The sequence below is a fragment of the Lepidochelys kempii genome, chromosome 10 (assembly GCF_965140285.1).
Source record: "Lepidochelys kempii isolate rLepKem1 chromosome 10, rLepKem1.hap1, whole genome shotgun sequence".
Lineage (NCBI taxonomy): Eukaryota > Metazoa > Chordata > Testudines > Cheloniidae > Lepidochelys > Lepidochelys kempii.
The window spans coordinates 36,117,267-36,144,187 of NC_136389.1; the positions used below are offsets into that span (position 1 = coordinate 36,117,267).

Sequence of the window (26,921 nt, forward strand, 5' to 3'; positions counted from 1 at the left end):
GGCCAGCTCTTTTAAAACTCTTGGATGCAAGTTACCTGGGCCTGCTGATTTAAAAATGTCTAACTTTAGTAGATGTTTTGTTTTATACTTTGTGGTTCAATAGTCTGCAAGCCAGGGAGACTGTCCTCTCTAAAATAACCCAACTAGCCTCAAATACCTCATGCCTTTTCAGTACCTCTGCTCTAGTAAACTGGAACCACCTGGCAAATGTGCCGTCAGCGATCATCATGCGCTGGCAGACAAGCAGCTGGATGCAGACATTCCCTTATTCTCTGTAACAAGGGGCTGTAAGTTTTATTCCCTGGCTCAGACCTGGTAGGAGGAGATTTGGGCCTCTGATATACACAGGTGATTTCTGAGGCAAGGGGGTGACCAGATGTGCTGTGCTGCTCGGCACAATGGCTTCACTGTGCTCGTTCCATTTCGGTTTCCCTCTTGCTACACCACTGTACCTGCCATGTCTTGTACCTACACAGGTATGTGCCCCTCCCTAGTATGATGTATGTTGAAAGAGAATCACAGCTTTGTCCATCATCACTGTGATAGTCTCTCCGTGCTGTTTCAGTGGTTTAACTCCACAACTGACTTAAAGTGGGGAGGTCAGCAACTCTTCTGGCGGTCCGCATAATAACAGTCCACGCTTTCCCAATGGAACTGGTGGGAGCTGTGCCTCTGCCGAGAACCAAATTGCAACGTGTGCAGCAATTCAGCCCAGCTCCCATCTTCGGGCAAGTTCAGTATCCCAAGCTTGGCTTTATTTGCTCCTCTCTGATTTCCACGCTGCCTCTCGCAGCCAAAACCACAAGGGTAGCGAAAAGTAAAGGCTTTCCAGTATCTCGCCTAGGGGCCAAAGCTCTGAGTGAGAAAGTTGCAGCTCTGTTAATTGCCAGTGCAGACAAGACCTTAGTCTTGGAACACAGAGAAAGTTCCAGAACATTGCAAAAAAGCTATTGTGCCAGTACTTAAAAAGGATAAACGGGACAACCCAGCTAACTATGGGCCTGTCAGTCTGACATCAATCCGAGGAAAGATAATGGAGTGAAAGATACAGGACCTGATTAATAAAGAATTAAAGGAGGATAATGTAATTAGTGCCAATTAATATGCATTTATAAAAAACAGTTCCTGTCAAATTAACTTGACTTTTTTAGGAGATTACAAGTTTGGTTGATAAAGGTGGCAGTAGTTTGATGTAATAGACTTCTGTAAGGCATTTGACTTATTACTGCGTGACATTTTGATTAAAAACTAGACAGATATAAAATGAATATGGCACACTTATATGGACTGAAGACTGGCTGGCTGGCAGGCCTCAAAATGTAACTGTAAATGGGGAATCAAACAAGTGTTTCTCTAGTGGGGTCCAGCAATCTGGATCACTTGGTAAACTGGGCTCAAGCAAACAATGTGCATTTTAATAGGATTAAATGTGAGTGTGTACATACAGGAACAATGAACGTAGGCCACATGTACAGGACGGGGAACTATCCCTGGAAGCAGGGACTCTGAAAAAGATTTGGGGGTCATGATGGATAATCAGCGGAACATCAGCGCCCAGTGCGATGCTATGGAGAAACGGGCTAATGCCATCCTGGGATCCATAAACAGGGGAATTTCCAGTAGGAGCAGAGAGGTTATTTGACCTCTGTATATGGCGCTGGTGCAACCACTGCTGGAATCCTGGGTCCAGTTCTGGGGCCCACAGTTCCAGAAGGATTTTAATAAATTGGAGAGGGGTCAGAGAAGAGCCATGAGAACGATTAAAGGATTAGAAAACCTGCCTTATAGTGATAGATAGAGCCCTTGAGTCTATTTAGCTTAAAGAGAAGGTTAAGGGGTGACTTGATCACAGTCTCTAAGTGCCTACATGGGGAATAAATATTTGATAATACGTGCTTCAGTCTAACAGAAAAAGCTATTACATGATTCAATGGCTGGAAGTTGAAGCTAGACAAATTCAGACAGGAAATAAGCTCTAAATTGTTAACAATGAGGGTAATTAATCATTGGAGCAATTTACCAAGGGTTGTGGTGGATTCTCCAGCACTGACAGTTTTTAAATGAAGATGGGATGTTTTTCTAAAAGCTCTGCTCTGGAAATTGTTTCGGGGCAAGTCTCTGGCCCGTGCCGTGCATGAGGTCAGCCTAGATGATCACAATAGTCCCTTCTGGCCTTGGAATCTATGAACCCCAGAGAGATGCTGCTCACCTGGAGTCCCTCCATCAGGGAACTTGGCTTCTCTGGGGCCCGGTAACTGGAAAAGTGGGAACAGGTAGCTGGTGTGCCAGTCACGGTCGAGGTTCGGGTTCAAGCCTGTCTGCTCGTTCCGGGGGGCATTCCGAGGGCTGTATTTGAAGCGCAGTTGATAATTAACCTACAAGGCAACAGAACGAGAAGGGCATTGGAGTCAGAAAAAAATTAGGGGATTGTGGAGGAGGCAACAGAGAATCAGAGCACGACAGAGCGCACCAGTGAGAAGAAAAGGGAGGTGCAGCTCGGAGCACCCCAAAAGACCACTGTGAGGCAGTCTTCCTCCAAAAGCATCACTACAGGCCTGCTGTCTCTGGCCTGGACAGTTGAAAGGATACCAGTCCCCCCATTCTGCATTTAGCACTGGGGGCGCTGTGCCGGGGAGTGCTGTCTTTCATATAGCTATCTGGGTACTTTGATGGCCCCCATCACTATGGTAACCTCGGTACTCTCCTCTGCCACCGTGGCACTAGGAAGTGCTCATGGCTCCTGGAGCTAGCCCAACATGGAAGCGTGAGCCGCTCGGTGCACCGTAACATTGTAACCAGGACACCCTCTCTCTCTCATGTCACATTGCGGCGGCCGTGGGGGTCACCACACAGCTCCGAGGAGCGCCGGCCTTTGTGACGGGGGAGGATGCTCACTTCTGAAAGGGCCTGGCCTGCAGATTCACTTACCTGCAGCGGCAAGGGGTCCTTGCTCTGATTGAAGCAGTGTTTGAAAACGAGGGCGGCCAGCACATTACCCGAGCGGTTATCAAACTTCACGTAGTCCTCAAACTCCCTCTCCGAAGGGAACCCTTGAGCTGCAGAGGAGGGAAATCCACGCAATGAGCTGCCTATGATGGGGGTGGGCTCTGCGGCTGTGAGGGAGCGCACTGGGATGTTTCCGAGCCAAGGGCTTTTGAGTTTCAGTCCTAACAGGCTGCATGGGGAGCATGGTGGGTAGTGGGATGATTTCCGAGCTCTGCTTTGATCAGAGACATTGGCTCCGTCTCCCACTTGAAGGCAGCTCCCAGTATGATGCTCCATCCCCACCCATGCCAGAAGTGCCAGCTCCTGATACCTAGGGGTTATGTTCTTCTCCTGTCACAAGAAAGGAAGCTCACCCTGTCCCCCAATACTTAAAGAAAAAACAACGGGAGAGTTTGGTTCATGCACAAGAAAGCCCAGCCACACTCAGACTCTTCTTAGGCAAGGCCTACCAATGGTTCTACCAACTCCGCCCCTCCTTTTGTGGCCAACAATGTCAGGACCCTCCCCAGAGCAGGCTCACCAAACCCATCACATGACAATGTGATTCTGGTCTGGGACAGCTCTTCTAGGGCTAGAAGGGCTCCCTCCAACAAGGCTCAGCCAGGGTAGGGAGTGAGGAACTTTGCATTGCTGCTGGCAAGCTGTAGCTAGTGTGTAGCTATCCAGAGAACTTCACTCGCCTGGGTAGAATCTGGCACCTTTTACTGGCATTAAACTAACTCAAGACCAGAACAAATCAAATGTTGGCTAAGGTGGAAGGTCTGGTACTGATCCCATCGAGTTTATGCTGTTAAAGGGATGCTGCAAACTTGGAAGCCTAAACAATATGAAAAGGGAGTTAAAAAGCAATTTCGGGATCCAGTCTTGAATCTCCCTGACAATTCCTATGGTTGCAAAAACCCCATTTCCCTATTTTTAAAGGTTTTTCTCTCCAGTGCTGGGTGAAAGACCCGTGCAAACTACAGGGAGATACAGATCATTAGAGCTGATGGAAAAGGGAATTTCCATTCCGTGGGAAATTCCAACATTCACTTGTTTGCCAAATTGGAATGAAAAGAAAATGTTCCACAAAATGAAACTTCCAAAATATTTCAGAAACACTCAAAATGACAACAAAATATTCTGATAAGGTCAGACGATGTCACAACAGAACACAGGAGTGAAAATGAAGTAGTTCCATAATTTTCCATTGAAAATTTTGACAAAAGTGAAATGTTCCCGCAAAACATTTCCATTTAGCTGAATCAGCATTTTCCAACAGAAAATGTTTTCAGCTGGTTCTCCCTATCATAGGGGGAAACCAGAGAAACTGACTAGACAAAGAGCTGTCAAATGCACAAAATAAACAAGCAGCATAAAGGAGATTGCTAGTTTTTCTAATCTCCTTCTGTTAGTCTCTCTCAGGTACTACTTTGACAGGAGGTGAAAACTTCCAGAGAAGAAGTCTGGTTTTTAAGTGACTACTTTAATTACAATAGCAGAAGGCTCAGCTCTTAAGATGAAGCTAGCCACATCACTGTCACCTGATGCCTGCACTGGATTTTGAATTCTGGACACTAGAAATGTTTAACTAAGAGCAATTTCCATTCCCTTCTGAAGCTGCATCCAGGACACTTAAAACAGCCTCATCACAGATCCCAATTCAGCAAAGCACTTACGCACATGCTTAGCTTTAAAAGCACTTTAAAAGCATTAGGGGGAAGGGATAGCTCAGTGGTTTGAGCATTGGCCTGCTAAACCCAGGGTTGTGAGTTCAATCCTTGAGGGGGCCATTTAGGGATCTGGGGCAAAAATTGGGGACTGGTCCTGCTTTGAGCAGGGGGTTGGACTAGATGACCTCCTGAGGTCCCTTCCAACCCTGATATGCTATGATCTATGATCACTTAGGATAATCTCATCTCTCTTCAGCAAAGCGAACATGCTTAAATGCTTTTCTGCATAAGGCCATACGAAACGCGTGCCCACACACATGTACACACCAGTTTCTACACTTAAAAGACCTCCCTCCCCTCCAGGAACCCTCAGCCCATTCTAACCTTTGATATTGATGTGCAACGCCTTTTCCACCGCCTCCGCGATGCTCTTCACAGCAGTGCTGTTGGAGGGGATGTAAGCTAGCTCCCAGGGGTTGAGCTTCCGGTGATGGAAAAACCATGGCAGCTCGTCCACTGACTGGCTGGAGTAGATAGTGGCATTGGGGTGGCTGATCGAATGCACTCTGTTGCGGAGTGCAATGAGGATTGCGGCAAACAGCAACGGCAAGCACATTTCTATGACCGTTACCAAAATCTGTCGCTTCTGCAGGAGAAATGAGGGAAAACCAGTTAGATTGGGAGGCAGGGGATCAATTTAGCACTGGGAGGGAAATTACTGCTCACATACGCCAGTACTACACATAGTGAGTCCACTGCATTTCACTGTAGTCATAGCCAAAGGCAAAAGTGATGACCATTATTTGCATTGCATTGGCAGAGGGACCCCAATCAAACCAAGACACAATTGTGCTAGATGCTGAACAGGCAAAGGGAAGAGACAATCCCGGCCTCCAAGATCTTGTCATCTGGGTTTTGTGGCATGAAGCACAGGGTGAACAAACCAAAAAGGCCTGGGGAGTTAATAGCGAAACAAGCCAGTTTGAATGAGGTTCAACAAGGATAAGTGCAGGGTCCTGCACTTAGGACGGAAGAACCCAATGCACAGCTACAGACTAGGGACCGAATGGCTAGGCAGCAGTTCTGCGGAAAAGGACCTAGAGGTGACAGTGGACGAGAAGCTGGATATGAGTCAACAGTCTGCCCTTGTTGCCAAGAAGGCCAATAGCATTTTGGGATGTATAAGTAGGGGCATAGCCAGCAGATCGAGGGACGTGATCGTTCCCCTCTATTCGACATTGGTGAGGCCTCATCTGGAGTACTGTATTCAGTTTTGGGCCCCGCACTACAAGAAGCATGTGGATAAATTGGAGAGAGTCCAGCAAAGGGCAACAAAAATGATTAGGGGTCTGGAACACATGACTTATGAGGAGAGGCTGAGGGAACTGGGATTGTTTAGTCTGCAGAAGAGAAGAATGAGGGGGGATTTGATAGCTGCTTTCAACTACTTGAAAGGGGGTTCCAAAGAGGATGGTTCTAGACTATTCTCAGTGGTAGAAGAGGACAGGACAAGGAGTAATGGTCTCAAGTTGCAGTGGGGGAGGTTTAGGTTGGATATTAGGAAAACCTTTTTCACTAGGAGGGTGGTGAAACATTGGAATGCGTTACCTAGGGAGGTGGTAGAATCGCCTTCCTTAGAAGTTTTTAAGGTCAGGCTTGACAAAGCCCTGGCTGGGATGATTTAATTGGGGATTGGTCCTGCTTTGAGAAGGGGGTTGGACTAGATGACCTCCCGAGGTCCCTTCCAACCCTGATATTCTATGATTCTATGAATCCTAGCAAGGTTTTGATATAGAGTCCTGATGGATGCAGGAGTACTCAACTCATGACACGTCATTCCCTACCCTCTTCACCTCTTGTGCACAGATAACCCTTCCTAGAGATAAGGGCAATTGCATGCAAGAAATAAACAGGAAATACATGGCTCTCCTGGCCATCTCTGGGCACTCCACAGATATCAAATTATGACACTGCATTCTTGCAAGGATGGAAAGGGGTGCTTGGTGATTTAGTACCACTGGGGTGAAGGACAGCAGCGTTACCCAATAGCTTAGGGCTGGGAGTGAAGAACAATAATGCATTCAAATGGAAAAAGGAGATGAATGGGGCAAGCGGAGCTGGCATTAAGTCAGAGCATAATAAGGTTAATTCTCCTCCTCCAGCAAAAAGAGGTCTTTATAAGCAGGTCAGCTCTGACACAGGGGGAAGGAGCACCTCCAACACCACTTCTTGCAGCTCCTCAGCAATTCCCTGGAGGCCACTATACATCAAAGCACGGAGTCTGATTAGATGATGAGATCTGACAGGTTCACAGCACAAAGTGGAATAGGTGCAGATTACAGCAGGGCATCAAGAATAGTGGGAATCTGACCAGCACAGAGCATGCCCAGCTGTGGGGCTATTCAGCAGCACTGGAATCTGACAGTACATCTGCAAAGTCACCTCGTTTGGTTTTAATGTAAATACTGGACAGTTTATAGTATAACAACACTACAGCAGCTCCAAGCATGACAGCCAATCACACCACATCTATAATGGTTAAGGCCACTTAGCTGTCAATCACTCAAACCCTAGATGCAACAACACTTTTACATAGAACTAGAGGTGCGGCATGCACCCCGTACAGCAGGGAGAATGCGCCTGAGTCCAAAGCCTCTGCCTCAGAAGTTAGCCTACACTGGAGTTTTAATATCAAGTGAACGGAGTTGACATTTAACTCGAGTTAACACATGTGAATGCACTAGTCTAGACACTCCACATCTCTGGCCACAAAGGTTGGTGGTAAACGGAGGGCTTCGTCCTGGAATAGGAAGCATGTAGACCAGGAGTGGCCAACCTGAGCCTGAGAAGGAGCCAGAATTTACCAATGTACATTGCCAAAGAGCCAGAGTCATAGATCAGCAGCCCTCAGCCGCCTATCCCTGACCCCACCCCCAGCACCTCCGCCCTCTGGCAACCTGGCGATCAGCACCTCCCACTCCTTCCTGCCTGCTGCAATCAGCTGTTTCACAGTGTACAGGAGGCTCTGGGATGGAGAGGGGAGGAGCAAGGGTGCAGCAGGCTCAGGGGAGGGGGTTTTGGGGTAAGGAGTGGAGTGGGGGCAGGGCCTGGGGTTGAGCAGTGGAAAGTTGGCGCCTGTAGCTCCAGCCCCAGAGAGTCAGCACCTATACAAGGAGCCGCATATTAACTTCTGAAGGGCCGCATGCGGCTCTGGAGCCACCCCTAGTGTAGAATGTTCAGACATGATAACTAATAAGTTCATCGGCATTAAAACCTTAAGTGAAGTCATACCCAAAGAGTTTATAGTCTGGAGGCACAAGGCAGTAAAGCACAATACACAACAAGCCAAGTAGGGTGTTATTCCAGCCACAGAGCTTCCCTGAGTACATGGAATGCCCCATTGACAAGTGTTAATACTTGTACTTACCATGTCTATCGCTTTATGATTCCCAAGGCCATACAAACATTACCCGCTACAGCCATCCCAGGAGGCAGCAAAGTATCATCACCCTCATTTTATAGATAGGGAAACTGAGGCACAGCACGATTAAGTGACTTGCCCAAGGTCACTCAGTAAATCAGTAACAGAGCTGAATTAAATGTAGAGTTCTTGGCCCATAGGCCCAGTTCCACTCTCAATCCACCAGACCATATCACCTCATTAAGGCCTTCATCCCAGGCCAATTGAAGTCAGTGAGAATCATTCAATGGGCTTTGGATCAGATCCCCAATAGAGATGCTGCTTTAAGCATGAGGAGCAGTGGGAAAGGAGAAGTGAAGTTGGGACTGGGTAAAGGAACAGCAAGTCTAAGGAGGAGGAGAAGAGTTGATGTATAGATAGAAACAGGAGGGAATAGTTGCGCTGAGTCTTGAACATGAAGGAGAATGGAAGCCAGTAAGGGTATCTTAGGCTACATTTACACTTAAAACACGACCGCCACTGTAGCTTTTCAGCAACCGGAGGGGCTCACCAAAAGGTGGTAGCTAGTGCTGTCGACACAGGGACTTAGTTGGGCTTAAATCCAGCGCTCATGGATGTGGATTTTTCACACCCCGAGTGATGCAGCTGGGTCGGTCTAATTTTCTAATGTAGACGAGACCTGAGAAGGGGTGAAGAAAAAGCCTGTAGGAATGAGATGATCTGGGGAGGGGGATAAGAATCTTGGCAGCAGCATTTAGGATATACTGAAGGGGAGGGGGAGGAAGGGCACAAAGGAGGTGACGGTGCACAGCATCATTATATTGGGTCGTGTCTTACAATGCTTAGAAGACGACAGGGAATCAGGACTTCACAGGTTCTATTCCCTGCTGTGCCACTACATTGCTATGGAACTTCATGCAAGTCACTTTGCCTCCATCTGCACATTGATAAAATTAGCAGAACATCTCAGAGGAGTATGGCCTCAGGGATAGAGCACTGGGACTCAGGAGACCTGGGTTCTAGTCCCATATCTGTCACCTGGCTGACCCTGAGCAAATTACTTTACTTCCCTGTGCCTCAGTTTCCCCCTTTATAAAGCACTTGGAGATCTACTGATGAAAAGTGCTATAGAAGAGTTTGATATTATTTATGTACTTCACTGGGGTAAGGGGAGGCTTAATAAAGGCTTGTGAAGTGCTTTGAGATCCAAAGATGGAAGGAAGATGTTATTACTCAATTTGTTGTACAACTGCTTGTTCAGGTGCCCCAGCCCCACCCCTGAACATCACCTGGAGCAGCCACCAAGCTGTTAAATCATCTCCAAACTGGTGCGCAATTTGTGTAACTGCTTCCAACATGCTTCCAACAATCAGTTAATCTGGCCCACAAGTATATTGATTCACATTAGGAAGGATCACAATTTAAACCCAAGGACAGAATAGGGTTTGGTTTTCCTGTCAGAAGATTCATACTGATGCATTTCGCTATCCCTGTTGAAAGGATCGATGCACTGGAGTTGAACCTTGATACTTTCTTCATGGGTGTGTTTGTATTCCCCTCCCTCCACCTTTCATAGATTGTTTTCCTTCCTATAATGGCCGATTCCTCCTGGACCTATAACAAACAGGAGTGAATGCAGCAAGGCAGCCCACACAGGAGATTATCCCCCTTGCCTCCCATCCCTGTAGTACCTTCAGCACCTCACAAACATTAAAGGATTTTATTCTCACAGTGGGGAAGGATCACCCCATTCTTCAGATGGGGAGACAAGGCATTAAGTGACTTGAGCAAGGTCACACAGGGAAGTCTGTGGCAGAGCCAAGAATTGAGCCCAGGTGTCCCACTCCAGAGCCAAAAAGACCATACTTCCTTCCCACACAGTGATGCACACCCCTGGGGAGGGGAAGATGGTTACTGGGAGGGAGGGGGGTGCGAGGACCTGACTGGCTATGAATTATTTGTTGTTTCTTCAAAATACTGTTGATAAAGTAAGAATTCCTCTCCCTAGCAGAGTCCCCTGCTCCAGCTCCAGCCACTGCTACCTGCCTGGAGGAGCATGGCCTGCCCTGTGCAGAAGGGGTGGGGAGTCCATTCCAGCTCACCTGTCTTACCAGAGGCTGATGAGCCCCCATGGGAGGTAGAACCTCCCTGCCCACACAGGTTCTAGGACATGCATGCTGGGACAGCACTAAGGCCAGAAGAGGGCTGAGGCCTGTGAGCAATTCGGGGGCCCGCAGGGTGGCGGAAATAAGGAGAGGGGCGCAAACTGGCTGTCTAAGTCCTGCTGGGGCCAGCTGCCCGAAGCATATCCCAAGAGTAGAGGGGGACCTGGCCAGGATGGGCTTCCAGACCCAACGCATCCACGGAAATACTGTTTCTTAGAAAGAGGGAGGCTCACCTGGCATGTGAATCTCTGAAAGGGGTAGCATTTGGGGGACTGGCAACACAGCTAATCTTGCCTGATGCCCTTGGCATCCACCCACTGCTGCCAATGCATCTGGCCCATGTTTGATTCCCCTGTGTGAGCGGACAAGCTGCCCCTGCCCCCACACACATCTACCTGGGGCAGCTGCCTCACTTTGGCATTTACTGGCCATCAGCCTGCCAGTTTCTGTCCCTTTGGGGTTTGGGAATCAATGAAATAACTGACATGTCATGGGCTAGATTCAACCCTGGGGTAAACCTACTGCCGCCCCTGGAGTTACACCCAGTATGATCTGGCCCTGCATGATGGAGGAGTGTTTCAGAGGCCATGCTCAGAGTCAGCGTTGTGATTGTCTGATAGTTTTACAACATTCCCCTGGCAGGCAGGCTGCCTCCCAGGGCATCATCATTGTATTGACCCTCTAACTGCCTTCTGGACTTTGTCCAAAATCATCATCCGGCTCCATAAACAGAAGCCACGATACACTGCCAGTTGCAGGACTGCACGACTACAGAGCTCGCTAACTCAGGAGGCTACAGGGATGCGGCCATCTCTCAGCAGCAACCAGCGTCTCAGTTATCACTGTCTAGTTGCTAAGCCAGTCACATGGACCCAGCTCCACACACAGAACTAGCCCTCAGACAACAGCCATTTTAACTGGCCTGCTAATCACTTGCAAGTTTCATTTCTGCAATCAGAGCGACTTTACCTGACTGGGAGGCCAGGGAGAAACACAGCCCTTTGGCTGATTCAGGCCTGCCAGGTTCCTATTAGAGGGAACTAAGCCCAGAGAGGCATTTCCCGAGTCTCTCAAGACACACATACAAACCCAGGACCAGGCGTGACCCACCCCCCGAAGATGTTTGCTTTGAGTACAATGTCTCTCATTCTGCAGGAACGTCTGAAGTACAAAGCTACATAACCAGGCCTGTGCTCTATCCACTAGACCATGCTGCCTCCCAGCACTAAGAACAACAGATGAGGAAAGTGAAGCAAGTACAAAATGAAGTCCCCTCATTCAGGCCGCTGGCTCCAGCCCTCCATGTTGTGGTAAGGCCGTCAGGATAAGACACTAGCTGCATCCCCGTAGTCCAGCGGTCTCCAACCTTTTTTATGCCCAAGATCACTTTTTGAGTCTAAGGACAACCCAAGATCTACCCTGCTCCTTCCCCAAAGCCCTGCCCTGCTCACTCCATCCTGCCCTATCTCCGTCGTTCGCTCTCCCCCACCCTCACTCACTTTCACCGGGCTGGGACCGAGGGGTTCGCAGTGTGGGAGGGGGCTCTGGACTGAGCCTGGGGCAGGGCGTGAGGGGTACAAGCTCTAGGAGGGAGTTTGGGTGCAGGAGGGGGCTCTGGCAGAGAGTGTTGGGGGTGTAGGAGGGGGTGCAGAGTGTGGCTCTGGGAAGGGGGTCAGGGCTAGGGTGCAGGAAGGGATTTGGAATGCTGGACTCTGGGAGGGGGCTCAGGGTGGGGCTTGGGATGCAGGAGGGGGCTCAGGGTGACGGCTCCAGGATGGGGCTCAGGGATGGGGGTTGGAGTGCTGCCTCCCACCATGCAGCACTTACCTCCGGTGGCTCCCGGAAGGGGCCATGCGCCCCTGTGGCAGGGGGCCATGTGGCTCTGCACGCTGCTCCTCTGTAAGCACTGCCCCCGCAGCTCTCCCGGCCAATGGGAGCTGCAGGGACGGTGCTTGCAGAGAGGAGCCACATGCAGAGAGAGACCCCTGCTCCCCACCCTCGGGGCTGCACTGGCTGCTTCCAGGAATGGCACGGGGCCGGGGTAGGCAGGGAATCTGTCTTAGCAGTAGCCACACTGTGCCGCCGGAGATCGCGATCATCTGGGAAACCCTCTAGGATTGACCAGTTGATTGCGATCGACCAGTTGGTGACCACTGCCATAGTGCCGAGGAGTCCTCATCACAGACCAGTGAGTTTGTGATTACTTCAAACATGTAGTGCTGATCTGCAACTGTTTCATGGTTTTTAAATTGTAAAAACAAGCTACAGATTCCACCCCCACTGCGGGGGCAGGCTCCGTGCCTCTGCATATCTGGGTGGTGAGTCACAGGAGAATAGGAAAGGTGGTTCCTTTCCTATTTAGAAAAGGTTCAGGGCCGGGGTAGGCAGTATTTATTAAGTGGTTCGGGACCATTTAGAAAAGCTGGACGAGCGCAAGTCCATGGGGCCGGATGCGCTGCATCCAAGAGTGCTAAAGGACTTGGTGGATGTGATTGCAGAGCCATTGGCCATTATCTTTCAAAACTCATGGCGATCGGGGGAGGTCCCAGACGACTGGAAAAAGGCTAATGTAGTGCCCATCTTTAAACAAGGGAAAGAGGAGAATCCTGGGAACTACAGGCCAGTCAGCCTCACCTCAGTCCCTGGAAAAATCATGGAGCAGGTCCTCAAGTAATCAATTCTGAAGCACTTAGAGGAGAGGAAAGTGATCAGGAACAGTCAGCATGGATTCACCAAGGCCAAGTCATGCCTGACTAATTGCCTTCTATGACGAGACAACTGGCTCTGTGGATGAGGGGAAAGCAGTGGACGTGTTGTTCCTTGACTTTAGCAAAGCTTTTGACACGGTCTCCCACAGTATTCTTGCCAGTAAGTTAAAGAAGTGTGGGCTGGATGAATGGACTATAAGGTGGATAGAAAGCTGGCTAGATTGTCAGGCTCAACGGGTAGTGATCAATGGTTCCATGTCTAGTTGGCAGCCGGTATCAAGTGGAGTACCCCAAGGGTCCTCAGGCCAGTTTTGTTCAATATCCTCATTAAAGATCTGGAGGATGGTGTGGATTGCACCCTCAGCAAGTTTGCAGATGACACTAAACTGGGAGGAGAGGTAGATATGCTGGAGGGTAGGGACAGGATACAGAGGGCCCTAGACAAATTAGAGGACTGGGCCAAAAGAAATCTGATGAGGTTCAACAAGGACAAATGCAGAGTCCTGCACTTAGGATGAAGAATCCCTTGCACTGCTACAGACTAGGGACCGAATGGCTAGGCAGCAGTTCTACAGAAAAGGACCTAGGGGTTACAGTGGACGAGAAGCTGGATATATGAGTCAGTGTGCTGTTGTTGCCAAGAAGGCCAATGGCATTTTGGGATGTATAAGTAGGGGCATTGCCAGCAGATCAAGGGACGTGATCGTTCCCCTCTATTCGACATTGGTGAGGCCTCATCTGGAGTACTGTGTCCAGTTTTGGGCCCCACACTACAAGAAGGATGTGGAAAAATTGCAAAACGTTCAACGGAGGGCAACAAAAATGATTAAGGGACTGGAACACATGACTTATGAGGAGAGGCTGAGGGAGCTGGGATTGTTTAGTCTGCAGAAGAGAAGAATGAGGGGGGATTTGATAGCTGCTTTCAACTACCTGAAAGGGGGTTCCAAAGAGGATGGATCTAGACTCTTCTCAGTGGTAGCAGACGACAGAACGAGGAGTAACGATCTCAAGTTGCAGTGGGGGAGGTTTAGATTGGATATTAGGAAAAACTTTTCACTAGGAGGCTGGTGAAACACTGGAATGCGTTACCTAGGGAGGTGGTGGAATCTCCTTCCTTAGAAGTTTTTAAGGTCAGGATTGACAAAGCCCTGGCTGGGATGATTTAGTTGGGGATTGATCCTGCTTTGAGCAGGGGGTTGGACTAGATGACCTCCTGAGGTCCCTTCCAACCCTGATATTCTATGATTCTATGTGGCCCCAAATCAGCAAGAGGCCAAAGGAGCTAAGCGCCGTTTGAGCTGCTGTCTGATGGATGGCCCATTAACCCTTCGCTCATCAGTCAGCCTGAAGGAGCTTACGCTTCTCATTGCTGCCCAGTTTGTAGAAACATAGCTGGGCTGACAGGGTGCTCCATCAAGGAAGAGACAGGCTCTGTGCTGCTGAATCAGGCCTCTTGAATGGAGCCAGATCTAACCCAACCTGCCTTCCCCTCCTGCTGGTCCAGTGCCTCACCTCAATCCTAAGAGGCAGGCTGCTTTGTCAGCGAGGGGCAGAGCTGAATCGGCACCGAGCCGTTCGTACTCAAGAGGCAGGCAGCAGCCAAGGCCAGATGGGTGGAAAGCCAGAGGTCCTCTCCCTCTTTCAACAGCCACTGCAGGGTCTATCTGGATAGTGGCGAGGTGGGGCCGGGCCTCGCATTCACTCTTCTCCCAACATGAGCTCCAAGGGTTACAGTGCCAAGAACCATTCTTAGAGTTACCAACATGTCTAGACATGGACAGACTCATGCTCCCCCTCTACTGCCTTCCCATGGACCAGCTCTATCGGAACGTTCTGTCTGAAGAGGTGATACAGAAGCAACAACAAAGATACTTTTAGTGAGATGAATCTTTCTACAGGATCATTGGGTTAGCCGCTTCCCCCAGCCAGTGCCCCTTTCAATCATTGAATGAAACACCCTGTCACCTAACCAATCCCAGTGCTCTCCACCTAGTGCTGCTTCCCCAATGCCCACACACAGCAGGGTTGTGGGAGAGAGTTGCAATGAGAGGGTAGTAGGTGGAGAACAGGGATTGGGAGTATGGGCCATGCACAAAAAAAAAAAAATACACGCCCCTGGTGAGCTTGGTAAGCAGCTTCCATTCAGTGCTCTGCTCTGCCTGGAGCACACACAGCGTTCGGGAGCAAAGCAGGATGGAACACGGATCAGATGCCCTGGGCAACATGCCAGCTGGGTGGGTGTGGGCTGCATGCCAGATGGATGGAGTCCCTCCCCTCCCCAAAAATAAAAGCAACTGAGAGATCGGGCATTTAAAATAGTGCTCCCTGATTAGTATTTCAGCGGCTGGAAACTAACGAATGTCAAATTCGAAGTGTCTGAAAGGCTGAAAGAAACAAGCCAGCATCCAGCTGCCCTGGTCTCGCGGCTTAGCCTTGCAGAGCTAATAAATTCAATGACCAGCTGACAGCTAGATTGTGTACCCCAGACTGTATTTGGAGCAGATTGCAAAGAACCAAAAAAATCAACAGGCAGCCCTGATTTAACTGACAAGGATTGGTAAATGGGGGATGGGGGGAAGGGGCATGACAAAAAACCAAAACCACCCCGCCTCCCTCATGCATACACTCAAACAAATCCAGAGAAGTTCTCCTCTCGATGATGTCCTGCCCTAACGACTAAGGTTCATTGGAGCTTGAAGACATATCAGGAGGGTCTTGAGAAGTGACTTCATTTGAAGCATCGTACATTAGATGGCTAAAGCCATGATTCGCTTAGCCTCATCTTCACAATCATCTATTCTCCTCCGCACAGAAAGCCCAGCGTGAAAGTACCTGCAAAATGTAGTTCTTCCAGAGAAGCAACCCAAACTGCCTTAACACGACCATTCTTCAATCGAAAGGGGAGAGTCACCTCTTTCCTGGACTCTAGAAGAAAAGAGCAGTCAGCAGTGAGTGAAATGTACAAAAGAAACCCAGGATCATCTATCATGGAGATGGCCATTTGGAAGAGCCCACACATGGGTTTCTTTTGCTGATTCTGTTTGATCTGCCCATATCTAGTTCTTAGGATGACCCCATCTTGCCCCTTCTCCTATCTGTTGTAGGATCTGTACAGCACAAGTAACAGCAGGGCAAACTTCCCCCACTCTACCCTGCCATTGTGCTTCAAAGCTGGCCCAAAGGAACTACCTCTTGGAAAGAGGGAGGGAGGAGCTCATGCTTTATAGCCCATTTGATTTTTGGCCACAAGTGAGATTCCCAGTAAGGTGCTCAGTTATGGTGGGCTTCTCAGGCAAAAACGACTTATCTACCAGGAACTCACCTGGGGCCACCAGCTCATTTCACATCACACAGCTCCCTGAACAGCCAGCACATGGGAACAGCTTTGGGTCTAGCTTGGTTTCTTTTAGCAATGGATCCAACTCTTCAGGGAATGGGGAAGTCTTATTTTTACAGCCTGGATTTTCAAATGTGTTTAAGTGAATTATGCACACAAGTCCCATTGGACTTTCACTGCAGGATCTTGGGTGCCCAAGTCACTTAGGTGACTTTGAAAACTCCCACTCATAAGCGTGCAAAGCCCTTTCCAGGGGCAAAGCTACATCAGATAGGTTGATAAATTACTAGGTCCTTGCCTCAAAGAGCTTACAGTCTCCAGCCGCCATACCAGAGACAGCATTACCACCACCAGGAGCAGACGAGAGACACATTCTGAGGTTAGCCCCACTAGACCTCCCAGAGCAGAAGGCTTGGAAAACTTGGACCCGAGGGGCGGATCTGTTCCATGTGTAGAGGAGATATGTCTGAAGAGGGCAAAAGACTGTTAGGAGAAGCCTGAATGCAGGCTAAGGTAGAATTATCAGTAACAACGTAGGAAAGGCAGGAGCATTCAATAAGGAGAGGGATGGGGCATAAGAAGAAACGAGGCCAGCTACAGAGCTGGGTGCTTTAAAGGTCAGTATTTGTGCAGTGCTTTGAACGCTTACAGCTCTCGGTAAGTTATATATTACAGCGGTCTCACCAGCAGCAACTGCCACACAATAGGTAACAATTTTTATTCTAACCTTCTGTTTCCACATGTACAGGTAGCTTTCCAAAGCAGTCAGCTTTTGGGCTGACATTTTCCAGGCTTGGTCTCATACAAGTTCACCTGAGGCAAAATTTGAGAAAAACTCGTTTGGCTGCAGAACAACAGGACGACGAGCTCACACACTCCTTCCTCCCACTGTAAAAAGCAGCTCTCTTTCCCCCACCTTAGGGCTTAGTTCAAAACAGCTGAAATTGTTCCCATCATTGCACCCACACAGAGCCCCAGTGAAGTCAACTGGATTCTACCTGTGCAAGATCAGGGCTCTGGTGTCTCAATAGGTCTTAATGAGCAGCATATGCTTGGCAAAGTTTGGGGAGGGGGGGTGTCAAGGTTCCTTCCCCACTCTGAACTCTAGGGTACAGATGTAGGGACCTGCATGAAAGACCCCCTAAGCTTATTCTTACCAGCTTAGGTTAAGATGCTGCCACCACCAAAGTGTTACACAAAGAACAGGGGAAGTGCCCACTTGGAAACGTCTCCCCCCCAGAATATCCCCCCAAGCTCTAGACCCCCTTTCCTGGGAAAGGCTTGACAAGAATCCTCACCAATTTCTACAGGTGAACACAGACCCAAACCCTTGGATCTTAAGAACAATGAAAAAGCAATCAGGTTCTCAAAAGAAAAGAAAAAGTAAAAGAATCACCTCTGTAAAATCAGGATGGTAAATACCTTACAGGGTAATCAGATTCAAAACATAGAGAATCCCTCTAGGCAAAACCTTAAGTTACAAAAAGACACAAAAACAGGAATATACATTCCATTCAGCACAGCCTATTTTATCAGCCATTTAAACAAAACAGAAGCTAATGCATATCTAACTAGATTGCTTACTAACTCTTTACAGGAGTTCTGACCTGCATTCCTGCTCCGGTCCCGGCAAAAGCATCACACAGACCGAGAGAACCCTTTGTCGTCCCCACCCTCCAACTCTGAAAGTATCTTGTCTCCTCATTGATCATTTTGGTCAGGTGCCAGTGAGGTTGTCTTAGCTTGTTAACCCTTTACAGGTGAAAGGATTTTTCCTCTGGCCAGGAGGGATTTAAAGGTGTTTACCCTTCCCTTTATATTTATGACAGGGGGCATGAAGGCATGTTCTGTGCATGCACGTGTGTGGTGGGGAGAATGGTTCTGAACAGTCATGAATGTTTGAAAATGCAGCACTGAGTGTACATATGTACAGCAAAAAGTTGTGCTAAGCTGTTGGCCACCTACAGAGCCAGCTCACTTGCTAATGGAGACAATGGCAGTGCATTTGTTGGTGTCTTTAGTCAGAGCAGAATCAGGCTCACACAGGCAGACACAATATACAACCCTGACCCCACAGTCGGATCCAAGTGGGCAGAGCCTCATGGAGCCCTAGTAACTTCACCTAAACAGGGAAAACTGATTAGAAAGGAAAAACCTGACCTGACAGAGAACTGTCCAAGGCTGAGAGTAAACAACCAGAAAAAAGTAGGGAAATCCTTTTCCTTCCCTACTCTGTTTTATTTACAAAGACTAGAACAGTAGGAAAAACATGCAGTGTTCACTCTGCCGCGCTCCACAAACAAACAAATATGTGTAGCATAATGTTAAGTAGAGCCCTGCAAATCTGTGGATAACCTGATGGCTGTCCATGTTTGTAGATCGCGGATGGGTGCAGCTACACATTTTATATCTCGAGCCCTGCAAATCTGCAGGTATCTGCTTTATACCCACAGACCATGTTTGCGGATTGCAGAGCAGATGCAGATACAATGTGTATCTGCACAGGGCTCTAATGTTAAGTTTTGATGACCCTGATTTTTAGATTAGCCTGAACTGGACCTCCCCCATGGGACACAATTTGCATAAGCTAATCATTAGAGAAGAGATACTGGGAATTATAAAACTAACAAAGGCATCTGTTGTAAACTCTAGTGGCCTGTTTGTAGCATTAAGCAACTCCTGCTTTGGCTGAAGTCAGAAGAGCTACAGAAAAGAATCCTAGCCATTGCTGTTAACAACAACAAATAACCATAAAGAAAGAGTCCAAAGGGAAGTCAAACCAGAGCACACTTTAGATCATAAGACATCTCAGCACGCAATTAGCAGGTGCTATTAGAGACTTAGACATCCGAGTGGCCTAAATTACACTTAATATCGTAATTGAATGCACAAAAAGGGAGGTCACCATTTAAAAGTCTGGCCCTATAACTCCAAAACAAGGTATAATTGTGTATCATTACACACTGTGCTGAATACACCCTATACCACACTGCAAATCCTAGGAATGCTGAGCATATCCTTACAGGCTAAGCATTGAAAAAACAAACAACATTAGAGGAAAGATTACCTTTGGTAAGGCAGCGAAATATACCAGGCGAGTGACCCTGTGAGAGAGAATTAAAAATGCAACAAAAGCCTTAGAGAGACAGCATCATCTTAAAAGCCGTACTTCTGTTCATGTGTTTTAACCACCATTGTTTCAGGCAAACCTTATTCCGAGAACTGAAATACCGAGAACTGAAATAAATGGGGGGGGGGGGGGGGGGAGAAGAGGAGGGGGAAGTCTTTATGTTGTGTATTCAGCAATGTGTCTCTAGCCAGTTTTAACCACGTCCCCTGTTCCTAGGAGTCTTTCACACGTCGAAGGTATTTTTTATGGCATGGGAACGAGAGCTTGGCACAACCTCCGAAAATTGGAAGACATGAAGTGACTTTTTACCCACTATGTTGAAACTGATCCGATCCCAAGTTGGGGTCCCTTTAACTTCTGGAATTTCCAGGCTTCCGAGTATTTGGTTTTGCAACCTCAGCACTGCATTAACAATATGTCATCTTATTTCACTATTACAGGTGAGGACAAGAACAATGGTGGGGAGCTATGTAGAGACCTGAAGGGAGGTGTGTGGGAGAAAGATCAGTATTTGGATTGCATCTCTGACCTTCAACTCGTCTTGAAAGATTCTCTCTCTCTACTTTTCATTCCAATCACTTCCCCATTATTTTGGCCACTGCACTAAGAAACTTCCTCATGGGAAAAGAAAATCTCCACCCCAGAGAGAGATGAGCTGTGATTTTACCCTCTTGTATTGCCGATTGATATTGCTCCTCTGGGGTAGGAAAAATTTCCCCGTACAGGCAGGTTTTTCTACACTTTTTGTACTTGGAGCTGAAACATCAGAGTTTTCTAAAAGCTTCAGGGCAAACAATGGACTTTTCCATCTCCCACTCCCAGGGCCCAAGCACCAGGTGCTGGCACACTGCACGCTAAGGACTTGATTGGTGTTTACCCAAAAAAATGTCAAGGCCTCTTGCGCAAACATGGCTTAAGTATGCTACAAACAGTAGGAGTCCCAGGAGCTTTGATGTCTGGCTATTCAGCCTAACGCTAGGTCAGCAGCTGGCATAGCCCTTGCCACCGGCTTATGAACAAGGCTGCCTTTGTCCCTGGCTCCCTTAGAGGAGATGGGAGTAGTGAAGGAAGCAAGTGGAAGCAAATCATGGGTAAGATCTGGGAGACACATCTGCCTCAATGTTCTGGGATGGAACAAGGGCAGCTGCTTCCTTCCCATCCACCCCTGTAATTCCCCTGAAGCCAGGAGGGAGGTTCAATGTAGCTACAGTCATGGCTCTCAGATGCCCAGGTCACTAGTACATCATGGCTCCAGAGGCTTGGGCTGCTGAATAGGAATGCTCGATTTGCCACAGGCCCCCGATGTTCCTTCCACAGCAGCAGACAGTACCTGATGCTTCAGAAGAAGACAAGAAGCTACTGTAACACCCCCAGCTAAGCATGAAATGCAATTCATGGATACTGGGGGAGAACACAGGGGGATGCGTCCTTTCTGACCCCTTCTGGCAGTCATTTCATGCTTAGAAACACAAGATTTAATCACCCTTCTCTTAGCAAGCCCAACCGGTGGTAATAAGTTTTAAAGACTTAAAGTTGAGACAGACTGTACCCCTGTATTCACCCCTCACATACCACTGTAATGATCTTTGTACAAAGTATGCCTTGGTAGGTATCACTTGAAAACTCATAATTTTCTGAACATTACTGTCCTGGTAAAAACATGTGTAGCAACATTGCATGTTGAGTTCTAAGATTCCTCAGTCTGGAGTTACTAACACATATTCCAAACCTGGGGAGTGGCCAAGCCAGTTCTTCCACGTCAAAGGGCAAGCTGCTGCACCTCAGCCAGAGGCACATAAGGTCCCTGGACCATCACCTGCTAAGTGACCTTTCTTTAGCAGGAAAAGGGGACGTGGACGACAAATCTACATTTTAGCAAAGAAACATCCTGGGGTTCTCGTTCACACAGATCTTCTGTCTCCTGATCCCCGGCTAGAGATGCTGCCCAAAGGCGGGAAAGGACTATAAAAAGAAAGGGGAAACACCCCAAAACACTCCTTCTCGCTCTCCCATCGATTCACTGCACCAGAAGGAACAAACGAAGCAGCCATTACACAGAAGAAGGGGTCCTGGCCTACAAAGTTGGGCTAGTAATAGTGTTGAGAACACGTGGCAAGAGAATCTTTGCTTAGAATCTAACAGTTTGTTAAGTGAAGCACTAGCTGCGTTATCCTTTATTTTTCTTGTACTTCATTACTTGTACTCACTCAAAATCTCTCGTTGTAGTTAATAAACTCATTTTATTGTTTTATCTAGACCAGTGTATTTGAACTGAAGTATTTGGGACACTACTTGGGAGAACTGGATTTGTGCACACCATTTCTATTAATAAAATGATGGACTTACATGAGCTTGTATTGCCCAGGAGATGGCTGGGCAGTAGAAAACATACAATTCTGGGGAACTATCTGGGGGCTGGGTGTGTGCTGGGGTCACGCTGCAGTATAATCCAAGGTGGTAAACGTCTGGGTGTGATTGACAGGTTGCAAGTGCACACGGACATAGCTGGGAGTGACTTACACACTAGTGGTGGATTGCAAGCAGTCCAGGAATGGAGGCAACAACAACAAAGCAGCATAAAGAGCCCCCAGGTTAGAAGGCAGGGATGACCTGGCTCCTCACTAGTCTAGACTGTACCCTAGGTATGTCACAGGGACTCTTTTTAAAATCCTGCCACAGCGGTTGTGCCCCTGCCCTCCTGCAGCTGGTACTCCGCAGGCTGCGTGCACGCTGCACAAAGTCGTTTCCTTTGATTGATTCCAGTGAGACTGCTCGGCTGCCGCAGACTGACACAAATAACAATTACTTTCCTCATCTCACAAGACAGAATTTCCTCATCAAAAAGAGATGGGTTTCCAGAGATGAAACCATCATATCACCATGCCTAGCCTCAAATCTCCATGGAGAGCTCAAGGCATCAAAGAGAAACAAACAAATCAATGAGAGATTTCAGGTTAATGAATCACCTTGTCTGATCTATCCTGCAAGACAGCGCATGCTACAAGGCAGGTCCTATCACTACAGTATTTGTTGCTGGAATAATTGCATTATAGGGATTATCCCAAGATCTGGCAGAGAGTCAGGTCAATACAGATCCATAGAAATCACACATATAGATACGCATCTGCGTACATCCCACTCAGTGTCAGCTTCCCATGCACAAACCGGCCTCTAACATGCATGACTGACCCGCAACACATAATCAGATGAAGTGCTGTACCCGTCTGGGAAGGATCCTGTTACCCAGAACCAGGCACAAGGTTGAGCACCCTCTAGGCAAACAGAAGTGTTGGGTTTCCTGACATTGAAGATGTGGATGTCACATTTACTAAACTACAGCAAGCACGGTGCCTTGGTTTTGGTGCCTTGACTCCTCACGGTGGCCCAGCAATGAAGAATTGGCCGATTCTGGCAACGTACAAACTGAGAATCAGCAGTGCTTTCTCTGGGACAGAACAGGAGAGGCTGCGCCCTCACCTAAAGTGGCTGCCTCTAAACTGACATTTAGACACCATTAAATGGGAAGCAAATAACAGCGCACAAGTCTTATACGTTCACCAGCCACCTGCCTGGTGGAAATACCACTCTAACTTGCAACACTGCTGTGGCAGAAGCCCCACCCACATACGAGGGCGATGAAGAATGCTCCAGGATCTGATGAAGTGAGTGGCCCAAGAGTAGAAACACTCTAGTTCCAACAAGTTATTCGATACCAGCGTAAAAGGAATTGGGAACATGGTCTCAGGGAGCACCCAGCAGCAGCACCGGGCAGGCTACTCTGCATGATCAGATCTAGACTGCAAACTTAATGGACATCACCCATCTAGAACTGAACTTGAAGTCAGTTGCACAGCCTCAGCATCTGATTTGTGGGGGCATTTTAAAGTGAAGACAAAGCTCAACACATCAGATTAAATGAGGTTTGGAAATGCTAAACCAAGAGGATAAAAACTGAGAAATCTTGGCCCAGTAGTTCAGAGTAGAACAAGAAGAGTGCAGAGAAAGGCCCTTAGTTGCAGAAGCTATAATATTTCATTTCAATTTGCCCAAGGGACTGGGACATAGCGTGCAAATTGGACAGCTGCATTTTTGCGACATACATCAAATTTGAAATCTAAAGCTGCCCTGGGCCAAGTGATCAGAAGATTTTTGTTTCCCACCCTCAACTGTGCAGACAAATTTTAATTTAGAGTTTAAAACAAAAGAGCAACAGAGAAGACTGTAGGAAGAGAGAGACACTCCTGGCAGGAGCTCCTCTCCCTGTCCTGACAGTTCTCCTGGCCCATACTTTCTGCTCCAATCAGGATGCTCAGACTGTTGAAGATACTGTGGTGTTAGTTTCTAAGGAAACCAACGAGCAACTGTTGAGTAAAACCAAGATCACATGAAGCCAGAAGACTATAATTTATGCCAGTCAAAACCCACCAAGCCCTCAATAAGTGTAAAAAGAGAAGTACGGAATTCCCCACCCTATGAGAGCTAGAGAAGTCTCACTGTAACACTGATGTCGGACTTCTCTGACCCACTGGAGACAGAAGAAAGTGGAAGTTAGGAGTCAAACCAAATAGTCAGCATATGGCTGAGACCATACAAGATTTTTCAGGGTCTGTAGCCCAGAGAGAGCAACCTGACAACATGGACATATGGCTGCAAAGGGAAACTCCTTCCAGAAGCCGTCTAAAACAGCCCAAGACAATCTGAAGAGGGAATGCACTGGATCTGGCTTTCCAGCCCTGCATACATCAGTACGTGTTGGAGTTCTATTGAAACCGTGACACCTGTTGCTTTAATTAACTAAAGAAAGTTTGATCAGCTGAACATCAGCTCCTGGGAGACTCTCAATCAGCATCTTCTTCCCCAACAGCAGAGCCAGGAGCATCTTCCTTGCAAAGCAACCATAAGTGACCTAGCAACATTCAGGCACAAGAGTAACGCTGCAGGAGGACACCATAGAATTTGCATGTGAACACACTTGCTTTGCAGCTTCAGTGCACTATGGGTCAAGTTACTGGCCAGGAACACTGTTCGCCCTGACCTTAGCACTAAGCTCTGGAAGATGAGACTGATTTCCTAAATAAAAAAGCCAGAGGAAGAGAAAACATTACTGCTTCAGCAAGGAGAGCTGGGCAATAACATTCTCTCACAGAGATGCTCTCAATGCACAGTGTAGATACCCCAGTCTTTCGGGTGAGAAAATCTAAGTCCATGGGGCCAAATCCATCCTCAACGTAACTCCACCAAGTTCAGGGGAATAGAGATGAAATTGAGACACATTCTCCAACACCCGAACTACCAGAGCTGAGCCTCTGGTACCCAAACGTGTGTAGATATTTCTTGAGGAACCAGTAATGTCAACACTCAAACACCAAGACAGAAGGTCTATCACAGAAGCTGCATCTGCACCGTCCATTTTCTTCGCATTTCCCACCGTTTCACTAGCGCAAGCAATATTAGGAAAAGTAGCCTGGATTGACCCCAGGTTATTAGCGGTCATGTTGTCTAATCCAGTTCAGAGGAGATCTAGATCAGTGGTTCTCAACCAGGGGTCCGGGGCCCTGCAGGTTTCAGGAAGTCCGCCAAGCATGGCTGGCATCAGACTCGCTAGGGCCCAGGGCAGAAAGCCAAAGCCCCCTGCATGAGACTGCAGCCTGGGGCCCTGAGCCCCACCACCAGGAGCTGAAGCTGTAGCCTGAGCAACTTTGCATTGTGCTGTCCCCTGTGGCATGGGACCTCAGGCAATTGACCTCCTTGCTACCTTCTAACACTGACCCTGGCTTTTACATGCAGAAAAACAAATTGTGGCACAGCTGGGCAGTGGAGTGTTTATAGCATGCTGGGGTGGGGGGGTGCTCAAAGAAAAAGGTTAAGAACCCCTGATTTAGAGAACGCAGTGGTTAAAACACAGGCTGCCTGGATATACTAGTGCTCTTCTTCTGCAGCATCTTGTTTTGGGGGCTGGCCACTTCCAGTTGCCATCTCAACAGAGGTGGATGAGCAAGCTGAGAACAGGCCATGTGCTCTGAGAACTGGCAATTATTTTAAAGCACTTACTGCATTTCTGCTCTTCTGATGTCCTGTTTCCATAGAAACCAGGACTGGAAAAGGCAGTTTCCCTTATCAGCATTTCTCCTTCCCCCACTTGGATAAGCATTAGAACCGTGTAATGTAGGAACTAGCCCAACCTGCAGGACTACATCAGACAGCTGCATGCCAGACCCCGCCTTGTTCCCATATTAGCAGGGTGGGGCTGCAGTAAGACACCACATGCTAGCCTTACCTGTACAGAGGAGAGGAGGGACAGGGTGGAAGGACACACTTGAATCAAAACATTAATATTAACCCCCCAGAACGCCCTCTTTCTCCCCTCCTCCCACCCAATACAATGGGGAGGGGCTGTCTCCTCTATTCATTCCCGTACTGAGACATTCCAAGAACCATACCGAAGGCGGCAGGCCCTTTGACCAAGGCTTTCAAAAGTGACTAGTGATCTCATGGGCCCACACTGAGCCACCTGAAGGAGGCTGGGCTTTCAGAGAGGTCTGGCCTCCTGAACGTCAGGCCCCTTTAAGGTGGCTCACGTTGGACATCGAAAGCTTGAAGCCCCCACTCACCAACACGCTGAATCATGACTAGACAACCCAGAACCACTAGTAACTTGCCAACATTTTCACCTTCAATTGTTTTGAAAGCACGCTACTATTCTGATTGCTCTGTACTAACATAGTCCTAAAACAGAACCAGCGTAGAATTCTTTGTTTGCATCCCTATTTCTGTACAGGAGGGTTTAAGGCAATTAAATTATTAGAAGAATAAGACACATCTTTCACCAGTTGCTAGCTCGTGTCACCCCTGCCCTTACACTCTGTCCGCCCAGCTCTGGTATTGCTGGGAAATCCTGCTGGGCCAGCTTTGGCAGCACAGACTGGCTCCCAAACCAATGGCAGATATTCTAGCGCCAGCATCTTTTACTCGCTTGAAAACATTTCCTCCTTGTATGAAACTAATGCGTTTATTGCTCTCAGAGGCAGAGACAGCCCTTGCGGCAGAAGGAAATCCCAAAGTGAAGTTACAAGCTCGCTGTGCTCTGTGCACTGCAGTAGCGTAAGCGCTCACCATGCCGGAACCTGCAGCAGCATGGTGAAGTGAGTCGAGGGTGGCAAACTGAGTCATGCCAAAGGGTTAGCAAGTGCAGCCCAAGCCTGGACCACGGGGGCGAGCAGCACATCTGAGGACACTTTAATCAGACGTTACAAACCGAAATCAAAGCAAAGGGATAAGACTGAGTGTAGATCCCATCAGCCACTTGACATTTCAGAGAGGACTTGCAGTCCCCACAACCAGAGATGGCCCCAATCCAAGGCGGTCTCAACACTCCTGAATGGCAGTAATAATGGGCCCAAGCCAAATTAACCCTGCCCTAATCAAACACTCTGGCTCCCATTCACGCTCTTCTCTCTGCTATTAAGACAAAAAGCCCACTTCATTTCCCCTTTAGTGGC

General features: G+C 48.1%; 1 protein-coding gene across 4 annotated transcripts in view; it reads right to left on the reverse strand.

The window, feature by feature from the left end:
• Positions 1 to 26,921, reverse strand: part of ABCA3 (ATP binding cassette subfamily A member 3) — a 90,740-nt gene that overhangs the window by 57,250 nt on the left and 6,569 nt on the right. For all 4 annotated transcript variants that reach the window (XR_013636411.1, XR_013636410.1, XM_073362876.2 and 1 more), the window contains exons 2-5: positions 15,788 to 15,880; positions 5,043 to 5,304; positions 2,929 to 3,056; positions 2,210 to 2,375 (exon numbers count right to left, since the gene is read on the reverse strand). Coding sequence is in view for 2 of the 4 variants with exons in the window: in XM_073362876.2 (XP_073218977.1) it covers positions 2,210 to 2,375; positions 2,929 to 3,056; positions 5,043 to 5,304; positions 15,788 to 15,841 (610 nt within the window). In the remaining 2 variants the exon portion in view is untranslated. The remainder of the gene's footprint in view (positions 1 to 2,209; positions 2,376 to 2,928; positions 3,057 to 5,042; positions 5,305 to 15,787; positions 15,881 to 26,921) is intronic.